The 24387-nt window shown below is 40.4% G+C and overlaps 1 protein-coding gene across 3 annotated transcripts; it reads left to right on the top strand.

Annotated features, from left to right (window-relative positions):
• On the top strand, positions 1 to 19975 carry kcnj10a (potassium inwardly rectifying channel subfamily J member 10a). Of its 3 annotated transcripts, XM_015016261.1 has the most exons (7): positions 1 to 616; positions 712 to 988; positions 10537 to 10923; positions 11060 to 11271; positions 12040 to 12171; positions 14075 to 14252; positions 17524 to 19975. In XM_015016261.1, the coding sequence occupies exons 3-7, from the start codon at positions 10545 to 10547 to the stop codon at positions 17928 to 17930; spliced, it is 1308 nt and encodes a 435-aa protein (XP_014871747.1). In that variant the 5' UTR covers positions 1 to 616; positions 712 to 988; positions 10537 to 10544; the 3' UTR covers positions 17931 to 19975. The 3 variants fall into 3 exon arrangements, with proteins under 3 accessions (XP_014871747.1, XP_014871746.1, XP_014871748.1); XM_015016260.1 differs by having other exon boundaries at positions 1 to 988; XM_015016262.1 differs by lacking the exons at positions 1 to 616; positions 712 to 988 and adding an exon at positions 3286 to 3580.
• The last annotated feature ends 4412 nt before the right edge of the window (positions 19976 to 24387 follow it).

Genomic DNA, 24387 nt, shown 5'->3' with positions numbered 1-24387 from the left:
AAGATGCCAAGCACACAACAAGAAAAGGCCCCATAACCCCCCATTTTTTTTTGGGGGGGGGGGGGGGGGGGTTGTAAATATCTTTGTTCCAGTGCAACAACTTCCAGGCTCGTATCTTAGACCCATCAAACGTTTTGCAACGAGAAAGTTGACAAAGGCTGAAACAGCGGAGGAGGCTCGTCCAACAAAGAGGCCCATTTACCGCGTACAGTGAGGGAGAGCGGCTGGGAGGGAGGGTAGGAGGAGAGTTGAATTAATGAATTAAAAATGTCGCAAAAAAAAAAAAAACACAATAAAACAAAACACAAAACAGTGGCCATCTGAACGCTTTTGGGCTTATGTAGCAGGGGTATGCCTGGTGTGATGTCGATGTGTGTGTGTGTGTGTGTGTGTGAGGGGTCCTCGGAGGAGTGGACTGCCCGGGCTTTTTTAAGGTCTCCCTGAGTGGACACACAGGGCGCGCTCTCTCGCTCTCCCTGCTTCGCAAGCAAGAAGAAAAAGTGCAAACTGTCCTCATCCGATTACATAATGATCCAGTAACAGTGAGCCGGAACCGGTGCTGCCAGTGCCAGTGCGCAGGGAGACACTGACTAGCTGCTGGGTAATCGTCAACCAGGTCTGACCGGGTTCAAGTTTTTTTTTTTTTTATTTGCTGAGAAATTTTTCCTTTAGCCCCTTTTTTTTTTCCCAAAATTTTTTTTGTTTTCTCAGATGCACAGGATGACTTCGACGTAGCGTCGCCAGAGCAAACAATGCAATGCAACGGTGAAAAGTGACGTTTAAAACATGTGTGAACCGTCAACAAGTGCAACCCGGTCGAGACCCTGAAGTTTTGCAGCAATTTTTTATTGTTTTTTTTCTAAGTCATACATACAAGCAAAATACATCTCAGTCGTTTTTTTTTTTTTTTTTTTTTTGCATGTTTGCTGGACGGTGAAGCTGTCCAAGCTGCACTCAAAGCAAACATCCATAGCAAGTCAACAGAAAGGTAAGAAAATATTTCAAAATTTATATTTCAATGAGTTTTGTATTGTTTTTGCCTTGTTGAAGTAAAAAAAAAAAACAACAAAAAAAAAAACCATACAGTTTTTACACCTTTATTCACTAAAATTAAACAATTAGTGCAAAACTTGATGCTGTGTTTACTCAAATGCTATTTGGAAGACTTTAGGTGTTGTGATATTGTGTTAAGACAGAATTTAAACTCTGCAGCTCGTTCTTACTGCACCTGCTGTGTTTGCTGTGTAGAGGCATGCGAGTACCGAGCAACACCAGCAGAGGTTTACTTCTCTAATTTAGAGCAACTGAGTGTTGTTTTTAAATCATAATTTATATGTGGGAAGAAGTCGAACACTAAAGAATCAATATAAACTTAAAAAAGCCAGTTTTAAACCAAACTTTCAGTTAAACACCTATTATAGCTTTTAGTCTAGTGCAAAAAAACAAAAACAAACAAACATTCAAGTCATCTCCAGAAGCTGACAGTGTGGCAGTCAAATCTTAAATCAGTTTTAAAAGGTTCGATCACGTTTTCGCACCGGCAGCCTTCGATTTCAATTCGACGGGCGGCACCACTACCATAGCAAACAGAACAGATTTACATCCATGCTGCAAAAAAAAACCCCAACAAACAAACAAACAAACAAACAAAAAAAGAGCTGCCCTTGAATATGTGGCAAACAGCTGGCCTCCATTCACAGACGTCAGGCGGTGTTGAAACTCTTCAGACGGGTTGAGAAATCGAAGACGGCGGTTTAAGGAAGCGCCGGCTTCAGCTGTGAGCTCGTTCGGACGGCGGCTGCCATTTCTGTTTGTTTACTTTGCGGCTCACTTTTTGTTCCTCAAATCAAAAGGGGAAACAGAGGAGGAAAAAAAAAACAACAACAAAAAAAAAACCCTAATCAGATCAAATGCAAGAGATTTAGAAGCAAGCTTATTTTAAAATGTAGAAATTGAGTGATTTCGTTTCAAGTAGCTGTCAAAATCTCATGAAGGAATCCTGAGGGTTGTTTGCTTATCAAAGTCACTAAAAACACAAAATCTTACCAAGTATTTTTGGCCCAGTTTCTGGTGCAAATATGTTAGTACATGTGAAATAAAACAAGACAAACTTACAAGCAACTTTTCTCAAGAAGAGCTTGATTTTAGTAACTAATTCCTTAATAGATTAAAAAGTTACCAGTTCCTCTTATTTCACTTAAACCTAGTGCTTTTCATCAATATCATCAATATTCAGGTGTAATTTACTCAAATCAAGTTCTTATTTCTTGCAGAAAAGTTGCTTGTAAGTTTCCAGTTTTATTTCAAGTGTACAAAGATATTTGCACTGGAAACTAGACTAAAAATACTTGGTAAGATTTTGTGTTTTTGCAGTGTGGAGCTTTGCTGGACGCACAGTCCAGGTTGCTCCTTATGTGACCTGATGACTGAACAGGATAAAACCTGTGCAAAAAAGAAAAATATTGGACAGATGCATGGATGGATTTTGTCCCCTGCCCAATGCACTATTCGCAATTTAGATCAAGTTTCTTGTTTTTACGTCACATATTAGAGGTCATGACACAACATAAGTAGTTTATGTTTTCTGGGTTGAAGTCCTAGGCCTAACTCGTATCCCTGGTTACGCTCATTTAGAAAAAAAGCTTAGTGGACTTAGAGCAAACACCAACTTTTTTTTTTTGTAAAGTTGTTCAAAGGCAACCAAATGTCATCTTCATGGAATATTCTCATCTTCAGGAGTTCACAAAATTCAAGTGTAACTCTTGCATTTCGTCCAATCACAATATGCCACGCTGCGCACATAAAAATGGGGTTTGCAGGATTACAGTCAGATACAAACTGGTTCCTTAAAAGTGGTGATTTAGCAAACGTAGAAGGGAAAAAAGAGAAAAAGGTAGAAGAAACTTTTGGTTAAACTTTGGAGTCTTTGATTGGTTGGTGTGAGCAGCTGCTTTGCAGGACAGCTAATGAGTGAAGCGTAGCGCACACTACGTTAAACAAATCTGCATCTTTCTAAATAAACGGGGTTTTGCGCGACAGCAACAGAACAGAATATATTGGAAAATGAAGCAGGATTTCAGAGTGCCGTGTCAACCAGAGGATGATGATTTTTCCCGGCTACGTAGCTCAAACGTGGTCAAACTGGATGAAGAGCGTCCTCGAACATCAATTTTCCAATCACAGATTCCAGATTAGACTTAGTCTGGACTTTGACTGGACCATTCTGACTCATAACTCATCTATCTGATTCCTTTACAGCTCTGGCTGTGTGTTCAGAGTTACTGCCCAGCTGGAAGGCGAGGCTCACCCTGAGTTTAGCGTCATCCAACTCTGACCGGCCGTCATCGTTATAGAAAAACATCTGCATGACATTTTGCATGACATTTCAAACTTCTCCACACCTCCCTCCCTGAGCATCCTCTTCACGACACTGCCGTTGAGTGTCTTCAGTCAGAGGCTTGTTCAAAGTCGTTGCGAAGAAGACTGCTACAGGAGGTCTCTCCTGCCCACACATCCATCACCGTCTGCAATAACTCTTCAATCAAACGAGTTACGACGACATTCAGTTTCACTTTGAGGGGTCAGTGAAAGTGTCTTTGGATGCAACTTGAATCGAAGTGAGCTGAACGATGCCGACGGTTCATTAGTGTTCTCTAGCAAACCACGCACCGCACTTCTCAGAGATGAATTTGTGAAGCTTGTTGAAATCCAAGTCGTGGTTTTGCTCCTTTGCGATTACATGAAGTCATTTGTGTTCATCTATCGCACAAAATCCTGATAAAATACACTGAAGTTCGTGGTAAATCTCAAGTAATCGCAGTGGTGAAAATACATCTGCAAGCACATCAGCTCACAGGAGCCGCGTGACATTTATCTGTGCAGAAACTTGCTGCATCTGCAGATCTGCGTTTCAGCCACAGAGCGCTTTGACGTGCAGAAGGAGACGTTCTGTCCTAATCAGATTGCCTTTAATCGTTTTCTCGAAAATAAAGCGCTGCTGACTCGACGGCAGCTCATTTTGCTGCGCCTCGGCGGCGGCTGAATGAAGTTTTGTCTCTCCGCTGTCTTGAGTTGGCCCACCAGATGCCGTCTTGGCACGGTGTGCCTTAATGTTTGGGGCCGTCCATTCAGGCCGGCCACAGAGGCTGCTGTGGCGCGGGACAGTTGTCCAAGCCATTCAGCTGGAGTTCCTTTCAGAGCTGTGCACTGGCTGCAGGGGTGCGGACGCTGGACAGAGTGGAATGGATTTACTTTCTCCTCTGGAATACTAATGTCAAGCTTTTTGTCACCCCCACCGTCACTCCACATACCCCCCCCCCTTTTTTTTCTGTTTTTCCTTCACCATCTTTTCCCGCTCTTTTTATTCCCTCCTGTTTTGTCACCTGACGCTGCGTTTCTCTCTCTCTCTCTCTCTCTCAAATCTTCCTTCTGAACTAATTCTTCTGTCTGTGCGTGTAAAGCACTGCATGCTCACACAGAATCAGATACACCAGCAAACACCCCTGCGCTCGGTTCTGGTCCTCTTTGACCCCCCGTCTAACTTGCTCTCTTTCACTTACTCGCCCAGCCAGTCGTATTCTTCAATAGTGGCTTTTGTCCCTTTCATCTCGTCGAAAACAAAGGATTCTTGTGCACACGGGACAGAGGGAAGACGAGGGCTGCATGGGCCGGACGGGGCGGAAGAGATCACAACCTTGACTGTTGTCATTCTCTGGGGGGTGAAAAAAAAAAAGAAGTTTAGAGCGATTGTGGAAATTCATCAAAGTCACAGCATCAGAAAAAGTGTAAAGGTTTTTACTTTGGCTGCAGAAATCCCCCAAAAAGCACATAGTTTAGCTTTTTTTTTTTTTTTTTTTCATTTTCACTGACCTTTTAGTGGTGTTTTCATGCTTGGTGGCGCGGTAGACTCGGTTCGGTTGGGGAGCAAAGTTGTAACATTTGATACGTGCGGTCCCCTCTCACGCTGCTCTGTGTAAAAAGATGAAAACCTGTTTGCTCTCTCGCCTACGGTGGCGCTGCACCAAAAACCACTGAAGGAAGCGACAAGAAAACCTCAGAAGAAGACATCGGCACAACTTCCTTTTTCAGACAAAAGTTAAATAAATAAATAAATAAATAAATAAATAAATAAATGGTGGAGTTGCATCAGATTTCAGAAGTTGTAGGATTTCTCTTTTGTCCTCGGCGAAAGACCTCAAACCATTTTTCTCTTTCGCAGTAAGACTCCTGCATTTGTTTTGGTTGTATTTACCCAGAATGCCCTGCGGTATCGTCTACTTCCTGCTCTCGTATGTGTCTCCGGTCCACTCGGTGTTCACGTACGCATTTCAACCGAACTGAGACCTAGAGTTTGATTTGATTTTTTTTTTTGGACCGCATCAGAGTTCAGTTGCGATTGAATCAAACTAAAGAGGGCTGCTGTGATTTTGCCCCCTAGATTTATTAATCCTCTCCCTTTAAAAACTAAGAGATGCATAAACCTACATTAAGTTCATTTCTCTAAGATATAAATTTAACAATATGTGCTAACTTGTTCTATAATCTACATCCTTATCCAGAAAAGCTAATGAAAAGACAAGAGTCAGTGTTAAGGATGTTACATTTATCGGTGTTGCATACTTCAATATTTATCAGTAAATCCTTTTTTTTTTTTTTGAAAAAGTGAAAACAGTCCTGCTTCATCATTCCATAATAATGGACGTCAGAGCACATAATCAAATACTCTCACAAATTCATATACTTTCCTCCAAGTTTAGCTGCTTTTAAACGGGGAATCAAATAATTATGATTTAACTCTGACTTGCCTTATCTTTTTTTAATGATCACTTGTAAAATATGCACAAGTCATGTCAGCGTTTGAACATTTCAGTGCAGCAAAGTGGCATAAACCTCCACAGGAAGTCGATCTGAGAACAAAGATGTTTAGTTATAGATGGGCAGAACGAGGGATAGATGTAAGAAATCAGCATGGGACAAAGATACAGGTGAGAACATGAAATATGCAGGTAATCAAGGGGATTAGGAACAGCTGGAACTAATTACAGGAGAGGGAAGAGGAGATGCATGAGATGAGAGCTGAAGAAGATGAAATTATTAAAATGCAGCAAACAGAGATGAAGCCCAAAGTCCCCAGAACTACGATGGAAGTTCACGTCACGCCACTACATTTCCATTTCCATTACGCTTTTCAGTTTAAACAAAGATGAACAAATAAGTAAAAAGTGACATTCATTGAAAATATACCAGCACAAAACAACAAAGCAGTTTGGAGCAAATTAATATCTACAGTAAGTGTTCTGCGCTCTCCTTAGTCCACAAGTCAGTTTGCAGTTTGCAAACGTATTATCTACGTACATCATAATTAAACCTTTTTATCGCTGAAATTATGTCACTATAGCAGCTTTAATGCATTCAATAAATTCCCATTGGTTGTTAAAATTGACTTCATGAACAGAAAAATCATGTAAAATGTGAACATTTTCCTGAATAAAACAGCAAAAAAAAAATCCACTTTTCATTGATAGTGACGTGCTAATGATGCAGAAGCTCAGTTATAGTTGAGCCTGGATTTAAACTTAGATTATTGGTTAAAGTTCATAACTTAAAATATACAAATATTTTGTTTTGAATTGGTAGGTTGAGGGTTACGCTGCACATGATGGAAGAGGATAACAGTTGAAGAAACCAAAACCTACAATGAAATTATAATCAAAATCCTTTTTTAAAAAAAATAGTTAATATTGTTGCTGGATCTAAGTACAAATAATTTAAATGGTTAATATTTATTACCCCCAGGAACACCAACATCAAGGTCCGGAGGGCTATTGAATTGCTTTCCGTTTCCTTTTATCCAACAGGAACCAAACAATTGCTTGGTTGGGTGATCCAGTTATTAAGAGGCAATATGGGTCATCACTTTACATGTTGAAAAATAAACCACAGGGAAGCTCAGGGCCACGAAATGTGACACCAAGGGCTCAGAGTCAGTGGTGAGACAGAGTGTGTCGCTGCGTCTGTGGGATGCATAAACAGAATGCACATAAGTTTCATTATTCAATGCATTTTACGCTATAGGTCAATAAAAATATTACATACCTGTGAGGTGGAGAACATGGCAATTTTTAATATTTTGTTTTTATAAATGAAAATATAAAACATCTACGAATCCCAGCTGCCAACAGAATTGAATTGTCCTCAAGCTTTTGTGAGCGAGCATTAGGAAAGCTGAAGGTCACACCAGGCAGGGATAAAGTTGTAATAATTAATTTAATTTAAAATGAAATCGAACTAATTGCCCTCCCTGTGGAGAGGGCAACAGAGGATCTGACAATGGAGTGACAGAATCAAGGAGTATTTAAATTGGGGAGGTTTCACACAGTAGAGGAAATGAACAAATATGAAACAAATGATGGCAGCATATGAAACTAATGCACTGGGGAAAAGTCCTGAATAAACCAGGGAGCAAATGACAGTAAGATGAAGACAGAAAAATGCCACAAAAAATGAACCTGAGGTAGACTATGAATAGGCAGCTAAACTAAAAGTGTTTTCACACCTGATAGTCCGGCAGACTCGTTTCGATTGGGGGCCAAAGTCCCAATATCCTGTTCACCTCCTCAACTGTGGTGGCGCTGCACCAAGAACTACTGAAGGAATCGACTCAAAAACCCCCGAAGAAGAAACTGAGCACAGCTTCCCTCTTTGCAAAATGTAAGCAAAAGTGGATTAGCGTCACATTTTAGATTTCTCTTTTGCATTTGGTAAAAGACTATGAGACATTTCTCCCACTAGCATTTGTTTAGGTTGTATTTACCCAGAATGCCCCGAGTGTGTTTCCTGTTTCGGTCTGCTTGCCATTCACATACGCATTCAAGCTGCATCAGAGTTCACTTGAACCAAACCGAGACCTGTGTTTCTGGACAGTTCAGAGTTCATTTCGGTCCATATCAGAGTTTTATTGTGGATTCACACCAACCTCCAAACTTAATTTATTTTACATTAGTTCAACAGGACACTGCGACTATAGTCTAGAGCAGCAGAGACATGTTCTCTGAAGTGACAAAACAGTGGTGGCCTGCCATTATGATCATGGATTACTTGTCGCAGTGAATTATTTTCAGTAAAAAATAAAAAAATTAACTCTTAATGAGTCAACATGCAAACACATTTTGAACAATTTTAACATCTCCACGGTCAATAAAGAAATGGACAAGCAAATCTAGTGGGGAAGGAAGTGACAGTCCTGACTTCCACCTCAATAACAATGGGCACTATTGGAAAGGTCTTCTCCCAACATCAGTGTCTGACCTCACTAATGAAGAATGAAGGTCAATGAACACGCTTCTTAAAAGCTGTCCCAGATGATGTGACGCTATCGGATATGCAAAGAGCATCCTATTGTTGATTTTTAACTCTGAATGTTAATACTTTTAAAAGTGAATTCTTTAGGACGTATTGTATATATCTTTTGGAATTGTAATGTAAGGTTAGAGGTTTTATGTCTGCAAAGTAAGCAACCCTTTGGACACTAAATGGTGTTGTACAAGTTATAGCTGCTCAGACGGTCTACATGTTCATATGTTTACTGTATGTGTAGGCAGGAGCATTGTCGGGTTCAGAGTTCAGCTGGCGTGGCCCAAGTCCAATCACATGCCCGTGCTCCTGACCACGCCTCCCGCCCGCCCTCTCGCTCTCTTCCTCCCCCCCCTTCGCGTCTTAGTATTCATAGCACAGAGCTCAACACAGCTCTCTATTCATTCACTCTGTGTGAGCTCCAACACAGAGGGAGGCGAGACAAGGGTCAAACAGGACAGGAAAGGACAGAGTGTATCAGATCGCTCTGGTTTTTAGGCTTTTGTTTTGGCCGTGCTGTTTTGGGTTTTGTTTTATTTGCTCCAGAAAGCAAAGACAATTTCTCTGGAAGGGGGGAGGGGTGTAGCTTGGCCAAACAATGAGCAAAGAATGGGCAGAAAGGAAAGGAACAAAAAAGGATGATGTGGAGAAAGACAAACTGTAGTCCAGATGAGAAGTAAGATTGTTAAAAGCTTACAAAGGGAAAGTCAAGCGGCGATAAGCGCTCGTGGCACCCAGGGGTGAGGGATCTCTCACTCGCTTAATAAACTATTGATACTTTGCAATCCACTTATACCAGGGCTTCGGGGTGTCATCGCGGCGTGTCATCATTTTCAGCGTACAAGTGACGATGGCGTAGTTTTAGGTCAGCCAGACGAGAGACTCATATTTCAGGGCAGAACAGGCGACTCCAGCGCAGTGATGACAACATCAACTTGGACGAAAATGACAGATTAAAAGGAAAAAGTAGCTGCAAGATTCCACTATGAGCGTTAGTGGAGCTTAGTAATGAATAATGTTGGGTAATGAGATCTCATTCTGCTGATGAAGTCTTCATGTGGAAACGTTTGCTGAATGCTAGGTCCAAAGCTAGCATGTTAGCGCTCTTCTGGTCATTGATAATATGCAGAACAGATAATTTACAGAACAGATTTCAGTGAAGTTTGAATTAATCGTTTGAAGACATGACCTACAAAAAACTAAATAACTAGCCTGCCTTTATTTCTACAGGAAATGTCCAATAGTTGATTCAGTCTCAATTTATTGTAAATTGTAAATAACTCTATTCAGGAAACCTAAACCCGTTAGACCAAGAAAGAATGTGCAAAGTTGATGATAAAGTTTGCTAGTTGAACTCAACAAAGCATAAAATTCAGAAATCAAGTCGGCAAATTATGGCTGCAAGTCTCCTGTTCACGAACTGTACACAAACAACATTTATTAGGAGTTCGTCATGTGTATAATTTATAAAGGCCTTGACCAGTAAACAGGTCAAAACTTGGAAACATATTATGACATCTTTAGCAATAAAAATTGAACACACCCTGAAAAGAACGATTTAAGTTTAGTCCTAACTTTACTCACTGTGACATACATCAACCAACCAACCAACCAACCAACCAACCAATCAACCAACCAACCGACCGACCGACCGACCAATCAGGCAGTTAGTTTCAGGTATATTTTGAACTTTAATTTTAGTAGATTGTCCTAGGAATTTGTTTGAATCCCAAAATACCAGTGTACAGATGGGAAAGTGTGACATTGATTTTAACAGTAACAGGATCTCCTCTAGTTGATTTAGCTATTTTTGTGCAAACCGAGTAGATTAGCTCGATTTTTCACAGATGGAGAACCTGGCACTTCTTTTGAAAAGGCAGGAAGAGAAAAGAAGAGCTTTGAATGGCGGACCACAACACTGTCACCCTGAAATGTACATCTGATCCTTTTCTTCTGTTCTATTTTTCAAGTTAGATGTTCCACTAGGTCATCTCCCCATTCATATGAACAGTACTATTTTTTCCTTGAACCTTTTTACTTGAACTCTTCTGTCGTTCAACTTTATTGTTCTCAGCATACCTCTGCAGTTTTTCCACACCATCCTCCTTCGCTGGTCACTTTAAGCCCATTTTCCACATTTTTTCCCCCCTTCCTGAACAAGTCGTGTCCCCTCTGTCTGTCCAGTGCCAGCCATGACTTCAGCCACTCCCCCGTCCTCCGAAGGCTCCTCCCCGCAGAAAGTGTGCCATTCCCAGACGCAGACGGACATCAGCAAGCCCCTGTTGAGCTCCACGGGGGGAAGCGGGGCCCCTGCCGCCGGCGGGGGGGAAACGGGAGGGCCAAACGCGCTGCGCAGGAGACGCAGAGTCCTCTCCAAAGATGGACGGAGCAACGTCCGCATCGAGCACGTCAGCGGCAGAGGGGCCCTGTACCTCCGTGACCTCTGGACGACGTTCCTGGACATGCAGTGGCGCTACAAGTTCTTTTTTTTCTCTGCTACTTTCGCTGGGACGTGGTTCCTGTTTGGGGTGCTTTGGTACCTGGTGGCCCTTGTGCACGGAGACCTGCTCGGTACGCATCACGACACTCACGCAGCCATGCCTGACACTTAAAATTGTTTTGTACGATACAGACAAAGGCAGTAAACTCTTCTGTGGTACTTGGCACGCTCCAGATTGATCTTGTGCTCCTTGTTTCCCGCCTTCAGAGTTCGACCCGCCGTCCAATCACACGCCGTGTGTGATGGAGGTGAAGACGTTGACCGGAGCCTTCCTCTTCTCCCTGGAATCGCAGACCACGATTGGCTATGGCTTCCGGTGCATAACAGAGGAGTGTCCCGTAGCTATAGTCCTCCTCATTGTTCAGCTGGTCATCACCATGGTGATGGAGATTTTCATCACTGGGACCTTTCTTGCAAAAGTAACTGTTTTTCCCCATTTTTTTTTTTTCCATTTTTGAATATAATAATAAATGTAACAGGAAAAATGCTGGTATAGCCAATTAATTGTTTAGCGATATTAAGCAGTTTCTTGACTATATTTCATTGTGACGACAGTGAAAGATGGTGATAGCAGGATTACGGCTACAATGTCCTAGTCAAAACCCAGAAATAAGTGTCAGAAAATCTGTGAGGTCACCTAAAGTGGGCTGTGTGTTGGATGACGACAGAGTTCTTCTAAAAAACAGAAAGGTGAAATAAAATCAAAGGGAGCTTTATCAAAGTTTATTTCTAACATGTTTGCTTCTTAGTTAAGTTGTAAATGTCACGTAATATGTGTACAATTTTAGCAAACGCCATGTATATTTATTTTTAGCTGTTGTTCATGTGCTGCACAAGTCTTTCCTATTCCTTATCTTTGTGTTTGAGTTGCTTATGCAGAAAACTTGCATGTGGGTTGCTGTTATCACTCTGATCTACTAGAAGCAGAATAACGAACCGTCATCATGAAAAGTTATCAGTGTCATTTATTAGTAATTTTTGGTTGTGGATTATTATCAGTCCAATCTGAAAAGAAAAAAAAAAAGTGTTTCCGCTGTTGATTGTATTTGAAACAATTTACTTTTACTCTCTCATGTCCTCAGAATTTAAAGGTTACGCTTTTAATGGCTGACGTACAGTATTTTCGATGCAACATTTTAGTAACGGGGATCCATCCTAATCTCAGATTTCCTCTCTTTCTCCGTCAGGTTGCTCGTCCCAAGAAGAGAGGCGAGACGGTGAAGTTCAGTCAACACGCCGTTGTGTCGTTTCACGAGGGCCGGCCCTGCCTGATGATCCGAGTGGCCAACATGCGCAAAAGCCTGCTGCTGGGATGTCAGGTAATATGTCACTTTGAAAAATATTTGCTTGCATTAAGCTGACATCACACGCCAGCCTGTGCAGATGTTTTTACGCTGCGTCAAACACTAGTGCTGATTCTTGAGCCGCTTCCAGATACGATTCTGGGAACATCTATTGAACTGTTTCTCTGTTTTGGATGAATTTTGATCAAACTTCTCAAATTTTCACTAGTGCAAATTACTCTTTGTACTGTTTTCTTTGCCAGTTAGGCTTTAGTCATGAGGGACATCCTGTTTGCAGTAAATGTGCAACGATTTAAGAAGTTGATATAGTGGATTATAGTTCATGTAAATTCAAATAATGGTACTAAAACAATGTTAGAGCTTTCAAACTCTAACGGATGCATGTTAGGCTTGATTTAGAACGTAAAACTCCCCGCCCCCGCGCGCGCCGCCCTCGAAATGAAGCAAAATAAAATAGAACAAAACAAAAACATTTTAAAAATAGAAGACGAGGTGAACAGATTCGCAGCCGGGAAGAGTGTGAATGTGTGTTGGCGTTTTGGGATCCCCCTAAAAGCCCTTTATTAGCCCCCTCATATCAGACTCGCGTCACGGCATGAGATTAGTCATGTTGTGGGATGATGATAGTAGGATGTTGTTGTCTCCTTGGCTTCATTGAAAACAAAGCGCCCTCCTTATTATCTGTGATGAAAATTCAGTTTCCTAAATGTTTTAAGGCATGCACAAACCTCCAGTGGTTAGATTTAGAATTAGGTTTCCCACTTTTGCCACAATCTAACATTTTGCAGTCAAACACTCAGACGGTCTCAGTCTTAATTTAACTACCTTAATTTAATTTAACATGACGAGGGTTTTATACAAGCATACAATCTGTTAGTTGTATGCTTAAATATTATTCAATCAGTCAAAATCAATTCAGTTCATTACACCAATGTGAGAAGATCTTAAACGTTGCTACGTTTTAAGAAGTACTAATCAAACTTAGAGAAAACTAAAAGATTTCAGCAGTTTGTTGACGGGTAGTTTTATCAGTGCATTCTGCCACAGCCAGGCCCGAAATGAAAATCACTTTCAAATCCCAAGAGGCCCGTTTAAGACCGACTTAGATCAAGAAGCTGTTCATAGTTGGATGAGGAACTGAAAGTGCAAATGATTGGGTGGAAGTGTGTTTTTTTTTTTTTTGGAGATGTGCTATGCAGCATTTAGGCACATTCTGGTTTCCTCTGGTTGATTATGACGACTCCATGTGTACAATAGTTTGAAAAGATTTACATGTTGAAGCAAAAACCGCAAAGTTTCTTTCTATATGTCTCGACTGTTTGCTTGTTGGAAACAGAGATGAATCAATCAATCAATCAATCAATCAATCAATCAATCAATCAATCAATCAATCAATCAATCAAAGTTTATTTCCATAGCACCTTTCAGCAACAAGGCGTTTCAAAGTGTTTTACCTCACAAAAACACAAAAATACAAAGTCATAGAACACACATTCAACAACATTACATTTTGCACATCAGATTATTGATTAATGTTTCATGATTAGGTTTCAAAAGTTACTCTGGGTTTTTAGTCTACATGTAAAGGAACTCAGTGTTTCAGCTGTTTTGCAGGTTTCAGGAAGTTTGCTCCAGATTTGTGGTGCACAGAAGGTGAATGCTGCTTCTCCATGTTTGGTTCTGGTTCTGGGGATGCAGAGCAGAACCAGAACCAGAACCAGAGAGGTCTTTTTAAAGTGTATTCTGTGAGCTACAGGGAGCCAGTGTAGCGACTACTAATCGAGCACATTGTTAATGGTTTCCTCGAGGGCCGTTACTTGTTGAGGGCCAATGTAAATATTAAACCGGGAGCCGTCTGGTGACAAGATGTCTTTCCAGCTTCTTTGGCTGCAGTTACTGACTACATCTTGGCTCCCAGGTGACGGGGAAGCTGCTCCAAACGTCTCTGACCAAGGAGGGTGAAACGGTGCGGCTGGACCAGCGCAACGTGCCCTTCCAGGTGGACACGTCCAGCGACAGCCCCTTCCTCATCATACCCCTGACGTTCTACCACATCATCGACGAGAACAGCCCCCTCAGAGCCTGGGCAGCAAAGGGTACGTCACAGCTCTCATGACGTCGTCGTGTCGGTAGCTCTGAACGAGTCGCGCCAAACGTGTTGAGCTGCAACATGGAAGCTTTCTGAAAGTTATTACGAGTCCGCACGAGAACAAGCGTCTCATTATCGCTTCTTAACCGTCTCCCACGTGTCCGCGGCGAGTGAAGTGATTGGAATTTTACATTTACCGTCGAGTTATGGTAATTGACAAAACGTGTAGGTACAATGCGCATGTATGCGTACGTAGGTGTGCTGGTATTCGCTGTCACGTGCTGCGCTCTTGGCCGTGTCGAGCCGTCCACAGTTGGGTTTGTTTGGCACTGGAGGAGAGTTTTTTTTTTTTCTTTTTTTTTTCCTCTTTCTGGCTGGAATGTGTGTGAGAGAGCCCGCTCGAGACACCCCTCATTAGAGCACAATACTGTACAGTCTGGGGCGCTGACATGCAGATCCACTTACAGCAGCTCGGAGCTCTCGGCACTGGAAGCTGCAAGAGAACCCACTGAGCATATTTGGTGCTTTTCCGCCCGCTAGGCAGACTTGGATTCTCTGTAGATTATCCAGAAGCATTTGTTTCCTCATATTTACCTCCTTTACCTACTATTTGTAGTTAACGCTTTAGAAAGTTATCTAAATAACTTCCTCAGTTTTGCAAAAGTGGGTTTAAGTGCGCTTGAGGTGATTTGTCAAATCAGCTCTGGCGGGTCTGTGCCTTACCAGAGGCATGAAACTCGAAAAACTTTCAACGTCCAAATCTCCAGCTCCAGTGAGCTTTTTATTTTTCTGAGTTGTTTGGTTTTTGCTGGTTTGCAGCCTCTTCATCTTATTGCTGCCGTTTGCAGAGTCAATATCTGAGAATATTAGACTTTGATTGATTCGCAACAAACCAGTAGATGAAAATCTGCATTTTCTTTCTTTTGCAACATTTTAAAAGTTCGCTCAAAACCTGCAAGACATTTGGATGGAAGCAGCTTGTTACTGTCTTCGGTGTTGAAGTATCTCACTCTTGCTGATAATGATTTTATGCTGAGTTTGCTGAAGTGCCAGGTGGACGTTAGCGTGTGTACACTCTGTTTTGATATGACTCACTGATAATTTATCTGTCCATTTGATCAAGTAAAGACAAAACTTAGTCTTTCGTCTTAGTTCATTTGCTGCTTCCTAACTCTCACATTTAGTCAGGAAACTGCAGCAGCCAGTACAGTCTCTGTTTATGTGAGACTTTTACCTTACAGGGTAAATTGTAAGCCAAAACCCACATATAAAAGGACAAAATGCACTGTTCTTCAAGCCATGCGCATAAAAATAGAGTATTAAACTTTTAGCCATTTGTTGGCTAATATTACATACATTACACCTGCAGATGATGTTACAGTGGATCATGGATTCTGCACATTCACAAATTGCTCCTGTTTCTACCTGGTGACGAACAGATTTGATTTCAACTCTGTGTCTTTTCAAAGCCGAGTTTTCAGTTTTAATATTCTGGTAAATGGTCTGAAAATCGCAGAGGGTATTTCCCATTAACACACAGTGACGGCCAGCAGGACGTGGACTCTAACCTGGTATGTTTGTAAGATCTGTAAATGAATGGAAGCAGCTCACAAAAAAGGCAGAGAATCCCTTGATAAATGTGTCACAGTGGTGACAGAGGGGTTGCGAAACACGGTGTTTTGCACTGGCGGGAGTGATATTTGGTCTGTGTTGGGAGTAAGCCTTGTTTTCACAGATGAGGGAGTCTGCAGTCTGAGAAACCCCGGGGATGCAGGTGTTCGCCTGCCTGACTGCGTACGTCTGCTGATCTGTCCTCTGGGGATGTTGAGGGGGGTAACGCCACTCAAAGTTTCCACATTCTGCGTATTTTGAATAAATAGTCACCAAATGGTAGTCAAAAACTCCACACATGTGACAAATTACAATTTTATTTTTCGTTGGAAAAGTGTCATAACGGGAGCGGGAAAGCACTTTCCTCCCCGTCAGGCGGTTAAAGAGAAGCTTCATGGTTTGGTGATTTAGAGAAAAGGAGTGTGTCATGTTGACCCAGGTCAGCTCACAACCTCCTCTGGTTGAGACTAGATGAATTTAAATCGGGTCCCACCCATGACTTCCTGCACATAATATTAAAAAATAAGTGTTATTATTATTTAAAGACATGATTGTTTCTGAATTTTGTTTTCTTCTTTCTTCTTCTATTTATTTCTTTCCATGATTTGAATATTTTAGCTTCCCTTCTTAGAGCATTATATTGCTACTTCATAATGCTAACGATGAACTTCACACTGAAAACATATATATCAAATAAATATATAGGTTTCAGTTAGATAATTCAATTATGAAATGTAATCAAAGTTCAAATCAAGTCATGCATTTTTTTAAATCAGTGTTTTGCTTCCTGTATGCAGGCTAATGGCATAACTGAAATTGCTGCTTAAGAATAATTTAAATTTCTGCTGTAAATCACCAATTAAATGCTAATGTCTGATTGGTTACCTTGAACAGAAACTTACCTGCATCCTAATTATCTTGTGACATTTATTGCCTTGTTGTGTGATTTAGCTTTGCAAGGTAGAGAGATGCAGCACATTAAGACTATCCAGCGGCAAGACCACGAAGTAGAAATAATTATGAAAACTTAAAATTAAAAGAAAAAAACAATAGTTTCCGCATTTTTGGGAAAAATTCCACATGCATAAATAATAATTTTGGGGCTTTTGTAGTGATTTAACGTGGCACAGTTGGCTTTCGACAGGATGGAGAGTCAGGAAGAAAAGGATGCTGGGAAAAGAGGGGAGAAGAAATAGAAAAAAATTGAAAAAGTTTTATGCAACTAAGATATATGCTTCACAGTTTTCTTCAGAAGAATAAAAAAATATGTATTCTTGGCTATAACTAAATGGTTGGAAGGCCTTATATTTGGTTGTCTTTGTTGCTTGTGCATTTCTTTTTTTCGACTGCATTTTTTTCTTCCACTGAACTTTTCACCAGTATGCTTAGATGCAGCACTTTGTGAACAACCAATCCTTTAGCAACGACTTTATGTTGCTTTATGTGGACACTGGTCAAAGGTGAAGTCAGCAGATTGGGTTACGTAGCTCACAACACAGCTACAACATAATATTTCTGCGTTGTCATTAGCTGTAGCCATAGCCACTGCGTGTGTTGTATAAGTCTTTAAATTGAATTACTTAAACTTTATAATTTCATTTATACAATCTATTTAAGAGCACTTGTGAGTCATGTTTTTGTGTTTTATGTATTTTTTCGTCCACCAGGCGGAGGCTGGGCAGACCCTGAACTGGCCGACTTTGAACTGCTGGTGATCATGAGCGCCACGGTCGAACCCACGTCCGCCACCTGCCAGGTCCGAACGTCGTACCTTCCGGACGAGATCCTCTGGGGCTACGAGTTCCCGCCCGTCGTCTCCCTCTCCCCGTCGGGGAAATACGTGGCCGACTTTGCCTTCTTCGACAAAGTGGCAAAAACCAAGACGTCTCCCTTCCGCAAGCAGCCGTCGTCACCGAACGACAGAACGGAGACGCGCCAAAACGGCGCCAGAGAAGACGACGTGAGCCGGGAGAGGCTCATACTGGAGGAGAACTACAAGGGGAAAGAAAAGAAGCGGGAGCGGGGGCGCGTAAGAGACAGCAGCCCACTGAGCGTTCGCATCAGCAACGTATGAAGCGCAAAACAGGAAGCTGTGGGAGGAAATGGCAGAGAGATGAGGAGAAGGAGAGGAATTGTATGCTGCTATACGACATTGCACCCTCCCCCACACACAGCCAGTATTCACCTTCTACACACCAACATGTGGACCACAAGGCAGGAAGCACCTGAGCACCACAGCATTTCCTCAGAACGACAAGCCTGTAAACAATAAACAAGCCTTAGACGGAGGACGCCTGACTAGTACAAGCTTACAGCAGGATTTAAATGTGTTTTATAAACACAATTTAAATAATATGTGATGTAATGTACGAGGCCGCTCTGTTAAAATGTGGTGTTTGTCCATTCTTCTCTCGGAGATGAAGTATTTCTACACAAGAGAAAGGGACGAACAGTACCAAGAAAACTCTTTGAGTTTGTTGTGTGTATTACTGAATCGCAGTACTGTGTTTAAAGGCTCCGTTATGCACAAACGCATGATGCTACATGCTATGTCGCATGCTACATGCTACACGCTAGCTTGCATGTAGCATCATGGGACATAGCACGGGACAAGGAAGGGGGCATGCGCCATCTAAATGTTCAGCTCTTATTTTCCCATAATTCACTGTTTTGCACTTATTGCAGCACACTGGACCTTTCAAGGACTACCTGGAACGACTTGTGTCAGTAAGTATGACGTCTATGTGTCATTTTAAGGGACTGTATCATATTTTATTACACTCTTAACAGCATTAACCATAACATGTTCGTCCTCGATGACTGTCATGGGTTAAATGAGTTTAGTCATTTTACTAAAAGAAAGCACTTTAACTGGAAATGAAAGTTTTTCCTCCCAAACAAGCAATAACAAAACTAACCTCATTGTTGTGTTAAATGATTAAAATGTGTATTTTCACCAGCTGATGTTCTGTGGGGATGAGATAATGGTTTTTTTTTAATTTTTTTTTTTTATGAAGCTTTTTGGGATCTGTTTTAAAACGTATGTACAGCTCGTGTAAATATATTTCTCCTTTGTGCTTCCATTTGGTATAAACGGTTCATTGGCTGTTTAACATTTTAACTCTGTGAAGTACCTACTGTAATGTCTGTCTTTCTACTGCTGACATTTTGTTTCAATGTTCATGTCAGAATGAAAATGAAACACTTTGAACAAACCTTAAAGCACCATTAACCTTAAAATAATATGGTACTTTGTCAAAGAGGCCATATTAATGTTTAGTTTTTTACATCCAGGATATTGTAAGGGAACAAAAATTTCCCAAAAATCGTGAAATTAGTTGGAAAACATTTCCTTTCAGAAAGGCTTTGGGCCAATATTCCCATAATCATAACTACACGTTGCCATGTTCTCACTTGATTAAATTTTTCATTCACCATTCATAAGTAAAAAAAGAAATGTATGTATCGTTTTAGAAATGTCATTTTCATTAAACCCTTTGTTCTACACCAAATAATCTTTAGTTACTTTTGGTTTAAGTTCCCTATGGACCAATTGACTGTAAAGAAATATATGAAAATATCACGTCGCATTAAACTAAAACTAGTGGCATCCCTCTTGTAGACATTATTTATTGCAGTCATAAAATTACACATTTGGTGGACTACAAATAGATTGTAGAAAATTACTTTGAAAGGAGTTGTTAAAGGGTGAATCCAGAAACATCTCATGAGAAACAACTCCATTTTGTGCCTGAAGAAGTTGGGGATGAAAATATGAAATGTCTGCTGGGGGAAAACCAAAAGTAAGCAAATAAATAAACAGCTAAACAACAAAAAGCCAAATATCTTAATAATAATAATACTAATAATAAGCAGTGTGCTGGTTTAAAAACATCCCAGTAAAGTCAACTTTTGCGACACTCGTTTTACGTCCACTTGATAAAATCACAAGACTGCCTGCCTTTCCGTCAACGACAAACGACTGCTGAAAATGTTTCAGGCTGAACGTTGTCCTGGTTTCTGCATCAGAATGTGTTCAATAAATTAATCCTGGAAGCTCTCTGCTCAAACTGTCGATGTAACTTTAAGTGCCTCATTTAATAAATGTTTTATTTGCAACATGAGGTGTGTCTGTGTCTGTATTGAGCAACAAAATGTCCTGATAATGTCAGAAACTGATATTGGAATCATACATTTGGTTAATTTCTTGGTTTAAAGAGGTTTGTGTTTCACACTTTATGTATCTTAATATTTATGCTGTGATCTGATCTGCATCTTCAGCTACTGTTTGTCTTTATAGAGCCCAGCTAGTATATCTAGGTTGGGAACAAGGATTTGGCTCTTTGTGGGGATTTTCTATTTGCCTGCTGCTTCCCTTTTCATCCACTAGTTGGTGATAGAGGCTGCACACCTTGGAGGGTGTTCCCGCTGACTGATGTCAGCGCACCTGTGATCACCTAATCATCCAGGAGTATATGAGGAGTGGGCTGCCAGCACCTCCACGACTGAGTGTTTGCCAGTTTTGGTATTCTCCGCCCCTCTGAGCTTGTGCTCCATGGTTTTTCTGAGATTACTTCTAGTGATGTATTCCTGTTGCCTCTCCCTCAGGTGTTTCCTTAAGATGCCTTGGATTTAACTCCTGTGAAGACCGAATTACTGGATTTCCCCCCTCATGACGCCGTGGATTGTTACCCACTGGTTGCCCGAGTTCCTTCTTCGCCTCTAGAGTTGAATCATAAACAATTCTTGGATTCTCAGCTGGCAGTCGGATCGCTCCTCGTTCCTCCTCACCTGAACTTACCTGAGAACTCTCTCTGTCTGAACCTGGATCACCTCAAGGACCCCCTTCAAAGAGACCATAACCCCGGAAACCACCGTACTTTTCCCCTGGCGGAAGCTCATCATCATTTCAAGTAAGATCAGTCCATTTTTCCCTGAAGCTCCATTGTCCGATAAACCTCAAACTCACCATCTCTCACTGCTCTTTAGAGTACAGACAACCCCGGTTGCCATCCACAAGGACAAGAACCACACAATCTCACTTTTTATCAATGTTAAAGTAAACTTTATCTATTTTCCTGGTTGTGTTCTGTCTGTGGGTAAAGAGACTAGGACCCATCATGACACTCTAGGTCTGTGTTTACTTCCTGTTTTCCTGACGTTACCACTGCACTGGTTTGTTTCCTTGAGCTCATTTGACATCAAAATCAGATCTGAAAATACACTTTACATTCTCAATAACCCCAAAAATTACAACATGGACTTCTAAAGCAAGAACTGGTTGCATCGGCCTTGAATATGGGTTAGTGTTCAGGATTAGGAAAGTTTTAGGTATATTGTCCTTAATGTCAGTCTTAATTTTAATATTTTAAATACATTGTGAGCCTGTATGCCCCAAAAGTGCAGTCCCACCAGAATTTAAAATCTGTGTGACAATAAAATGATTTTTATTGTATTTTTTGCCTAAATTTGAATTTGTGCTGATCCACACAAGATGCAAATTAGTGTAGAATATCAAATTGCCAATTTGTCAAAGCTGGGTATTGTTGTGGAAATTTCTGTTATCAAAGAATGAGTCTGTTCCAATAACTAGAGGAAGATTAATCTTTGTCTTTTTACTCAAAGGCAAAAGCGTTCAACGACCCATCTCACTGAACAGTCGGTGGAAGAGCCCCGAACAACACAGATCACATGATTATATAGTCACAGCTAAAAAGAACACACTCCAAGTCTGAACTTGTCTCCATTACCAGGTGGACAGCAGAGCCACATCTTTGTCCACTGTCATGCAACCAGCCCCCACCTCATTGGAGGGATCCAACAAAAAGTCAGTTGGAAACCCGCAACCCGACATGTATGACAGGAAATGAGTTGACTAGAATTTCAACAGAACCTTCTAGTTCTTCTTTATCAGAAATTGGCAGACTCTGACACTTACACAGTGACACACACTAAAGAAAAACATTAATATATACAAAACACTATCAATCCAAATTTAGATCAAATAGTTAAAGTCTAATTTTCTATTACAACTTTTTGTTGGTGCATTTACCTTTTTAGCTGGTAAAGGCTAAAGGATTAGCTTGATAGCGCTTGGTGTACAGAGCAATATTTAGATAAATGGGAAAGTCCAGCTATTTCGGCTGAAATTTTTAGCTACTCACACTTTAGTGAAATATTTAACTCTTTTAATTACAAGAAGCCATTTAAGGGCAGATTTTAACCCATTTCTGATTCTCCTTTCATGTACAAGTGCTTTCTACTCCTATCGATTGGCTATAAAGTCCTAAACAGAATTGGGAGTTGCAATCACTACATCAATGTCAACATGTTGCCTGAAAGAGATTTTGCAAATTTATAATTAATACGAGCAAAATCCACCCCTCTATGCAGGAGCAGAAAGTGCATTGAAAGTTAGACAGGATGCTTCAGAGTGCGTCTGATGCTGATCAGAGGACCAGTGAATCCCTCGTTCAACTTCAGATCATTTAGCTTGGAGAAATGCTCCCTGATTTCAAAACTTTGACTGAACTGGTGATTATAATTCTCATCCCCAGTGTAACAACAGAGCAATGATTGATCCTTCAGATTATCAGCTCTGTCCAGAAGGTGGATGGAGATGAAGCATCATAAATCAATTTCAAAACAAGGGGCACAGGCAGATCTATAGGTATTTTTTTAAATAGAAAAATCCGATTTAGTTTTCAGCAGCACCACCCCGTAATATCAACTCAAGCGAAGCTCTCTTATCTGAGAAAACAAGAGACGAGGATTTCCTGTAAGCTGAACACCTCCTCTTCGGCTGCAACACCAGTCATTTCACTACATTTTTTCATCTCCATATTGAATCTAAAAAACAAATATGACTCTCTTGAAACTATTATTTCTGCTGAGTACATGGAGCTTTACTGGTGAGTTGAATTAACTATTTTTTTTAACCTTTGCATGTTTAACATCAGAAGGACTTTTTAAAAACTTATTTCTCTAGGAGGTTTACGGTGCCTTGCAAATATTTAAATTCCTTAAACTTTTGAACATTTTGTCTCTTTATACCTCCAATCCTTTAATGTATTTCATGCAAATTTCATGTGATCTGCCACGATGAAGTAGTTAACAATTTGAGTGGATGAAACAATGGAACAGTTTTGGCACCTTTGAGAGAATCTCTGTGAGCATGATTATTTGGCAATGTACTACTAAAAGCAAAAAATAACAAATGTACTATTTTTAGTTTATTTTTCTTCTCAGGTAAAATAAGCAACTCAAATTTTGAGAATAAATATTTTTGACATTAGTTCCATAGCAACTACAAGCCATTTATTCATGGAGTTTCTTGAACTACTGTAGCAACCACAGTTATCCAGACTCTACTCAGAGAAGTGGACTGTCTTATTTTTTCATAAAGCTAGTGTTTAAAAAAAGAGTGCACACATTCTTAATATGGTTTATGTGAAGTAAATAAGGACACTATGTTATTGTTCTTGCACCTTTGAGGCCTTCATGAAAAGTCGCCCAGTGGAGGACAGAGGATTATACTGGATAGAAATAACAGACTGCTTAAACGGGTTTCCTTCCAGTATAAATTTGTATTCAGTTTCATCCATCTTCCCATCAACTCTGACCAACCTCTATTGTTGCAGAAAAGTAGCATGTGCCAATGCTACTTGCTGTAGCATTAATTCTTCATGCAACATGAGATGTAATAAATGTCTTATTACATCAGAAAACGAGAGATAAGTCCAATGTTTGCTGACCATCATTCTGACATAATGGAAACTTGCAGTTTTCAGACAGAACTAGCACTTTTATTCTTAGCATCATTTCGCTGTTTGTTGCTTTTAAAACAGCTTTTACTGCATTTTGAAATTAACTGAGTGTCATTCAGTTTGACTTATGTTTAGCATATTCACTAAATATCTCAGAATCCTCTCAAACATTTCGCAGTACTCCAAAGTAGGTTGAAGAATTGTTTGAAAACAGGAAAACGCAGAAGAATTTGAAAATGTAAAGCTAATATTTTACTTATAATGTAACGTACAGACGTTACATTATGTGCATACAAACTATGTCTTGTTTACAGACAAACATAAATACTTTAAAAATCAAATAATGCAAAAAGTTGTGATTTTTATCAATTTCTGATTTCGTGGTGTCAGATATGTGTCATGTTATCAGTTGCTTGGCAACAGATCATAAGATCCTATTGGTGAGGTGACCTGGACATTAAAGAAGAGGGTCAATCACTAGTACTTATGTGACCAAGAGCAAAATGTCCTGTGGAAAACAATATTCATTAGTCATGCAGTGTTGTCCATCTTAAAATCCCAATAAAAACATGAAAGGAATATGAATACTTCTGCAGGGCATCTGGTATTTTGTACGTTAAGGGGAAATGTTTATTTTGAGCAGAATTAAAATAATCCTTTCTATATTTGTATTTCCATTTGGTACTGCAATGAAGAAACTAAAATCAGTTTTGTGTCCATTCATGCTGGATAATATTTTTTCAATATGTCTATTGACTCTCAACT

The sequence above is a fragment of the Poecilia latipinna genome, unplaced genomic scaffold, assembly GCF_001443285.1.
Source record: "Poecilia latipinna isolate Pla-1442-1.1 unplaced genomic scaffold, P_latipinna-1.0 Scaffold2001, whole genome shotgun sequence".
Classification (NCBI taxonomy): domain Eukaryota; kingdom Metazoa; phylum Chordata; class Actinopteri; order Cyprinodontiformes; family Poeciliidae; genus Poecilia; species Poecilia latipinna.
This window is presented reverse-complemented; position numbering and strand designations above follow the sequence as displayed.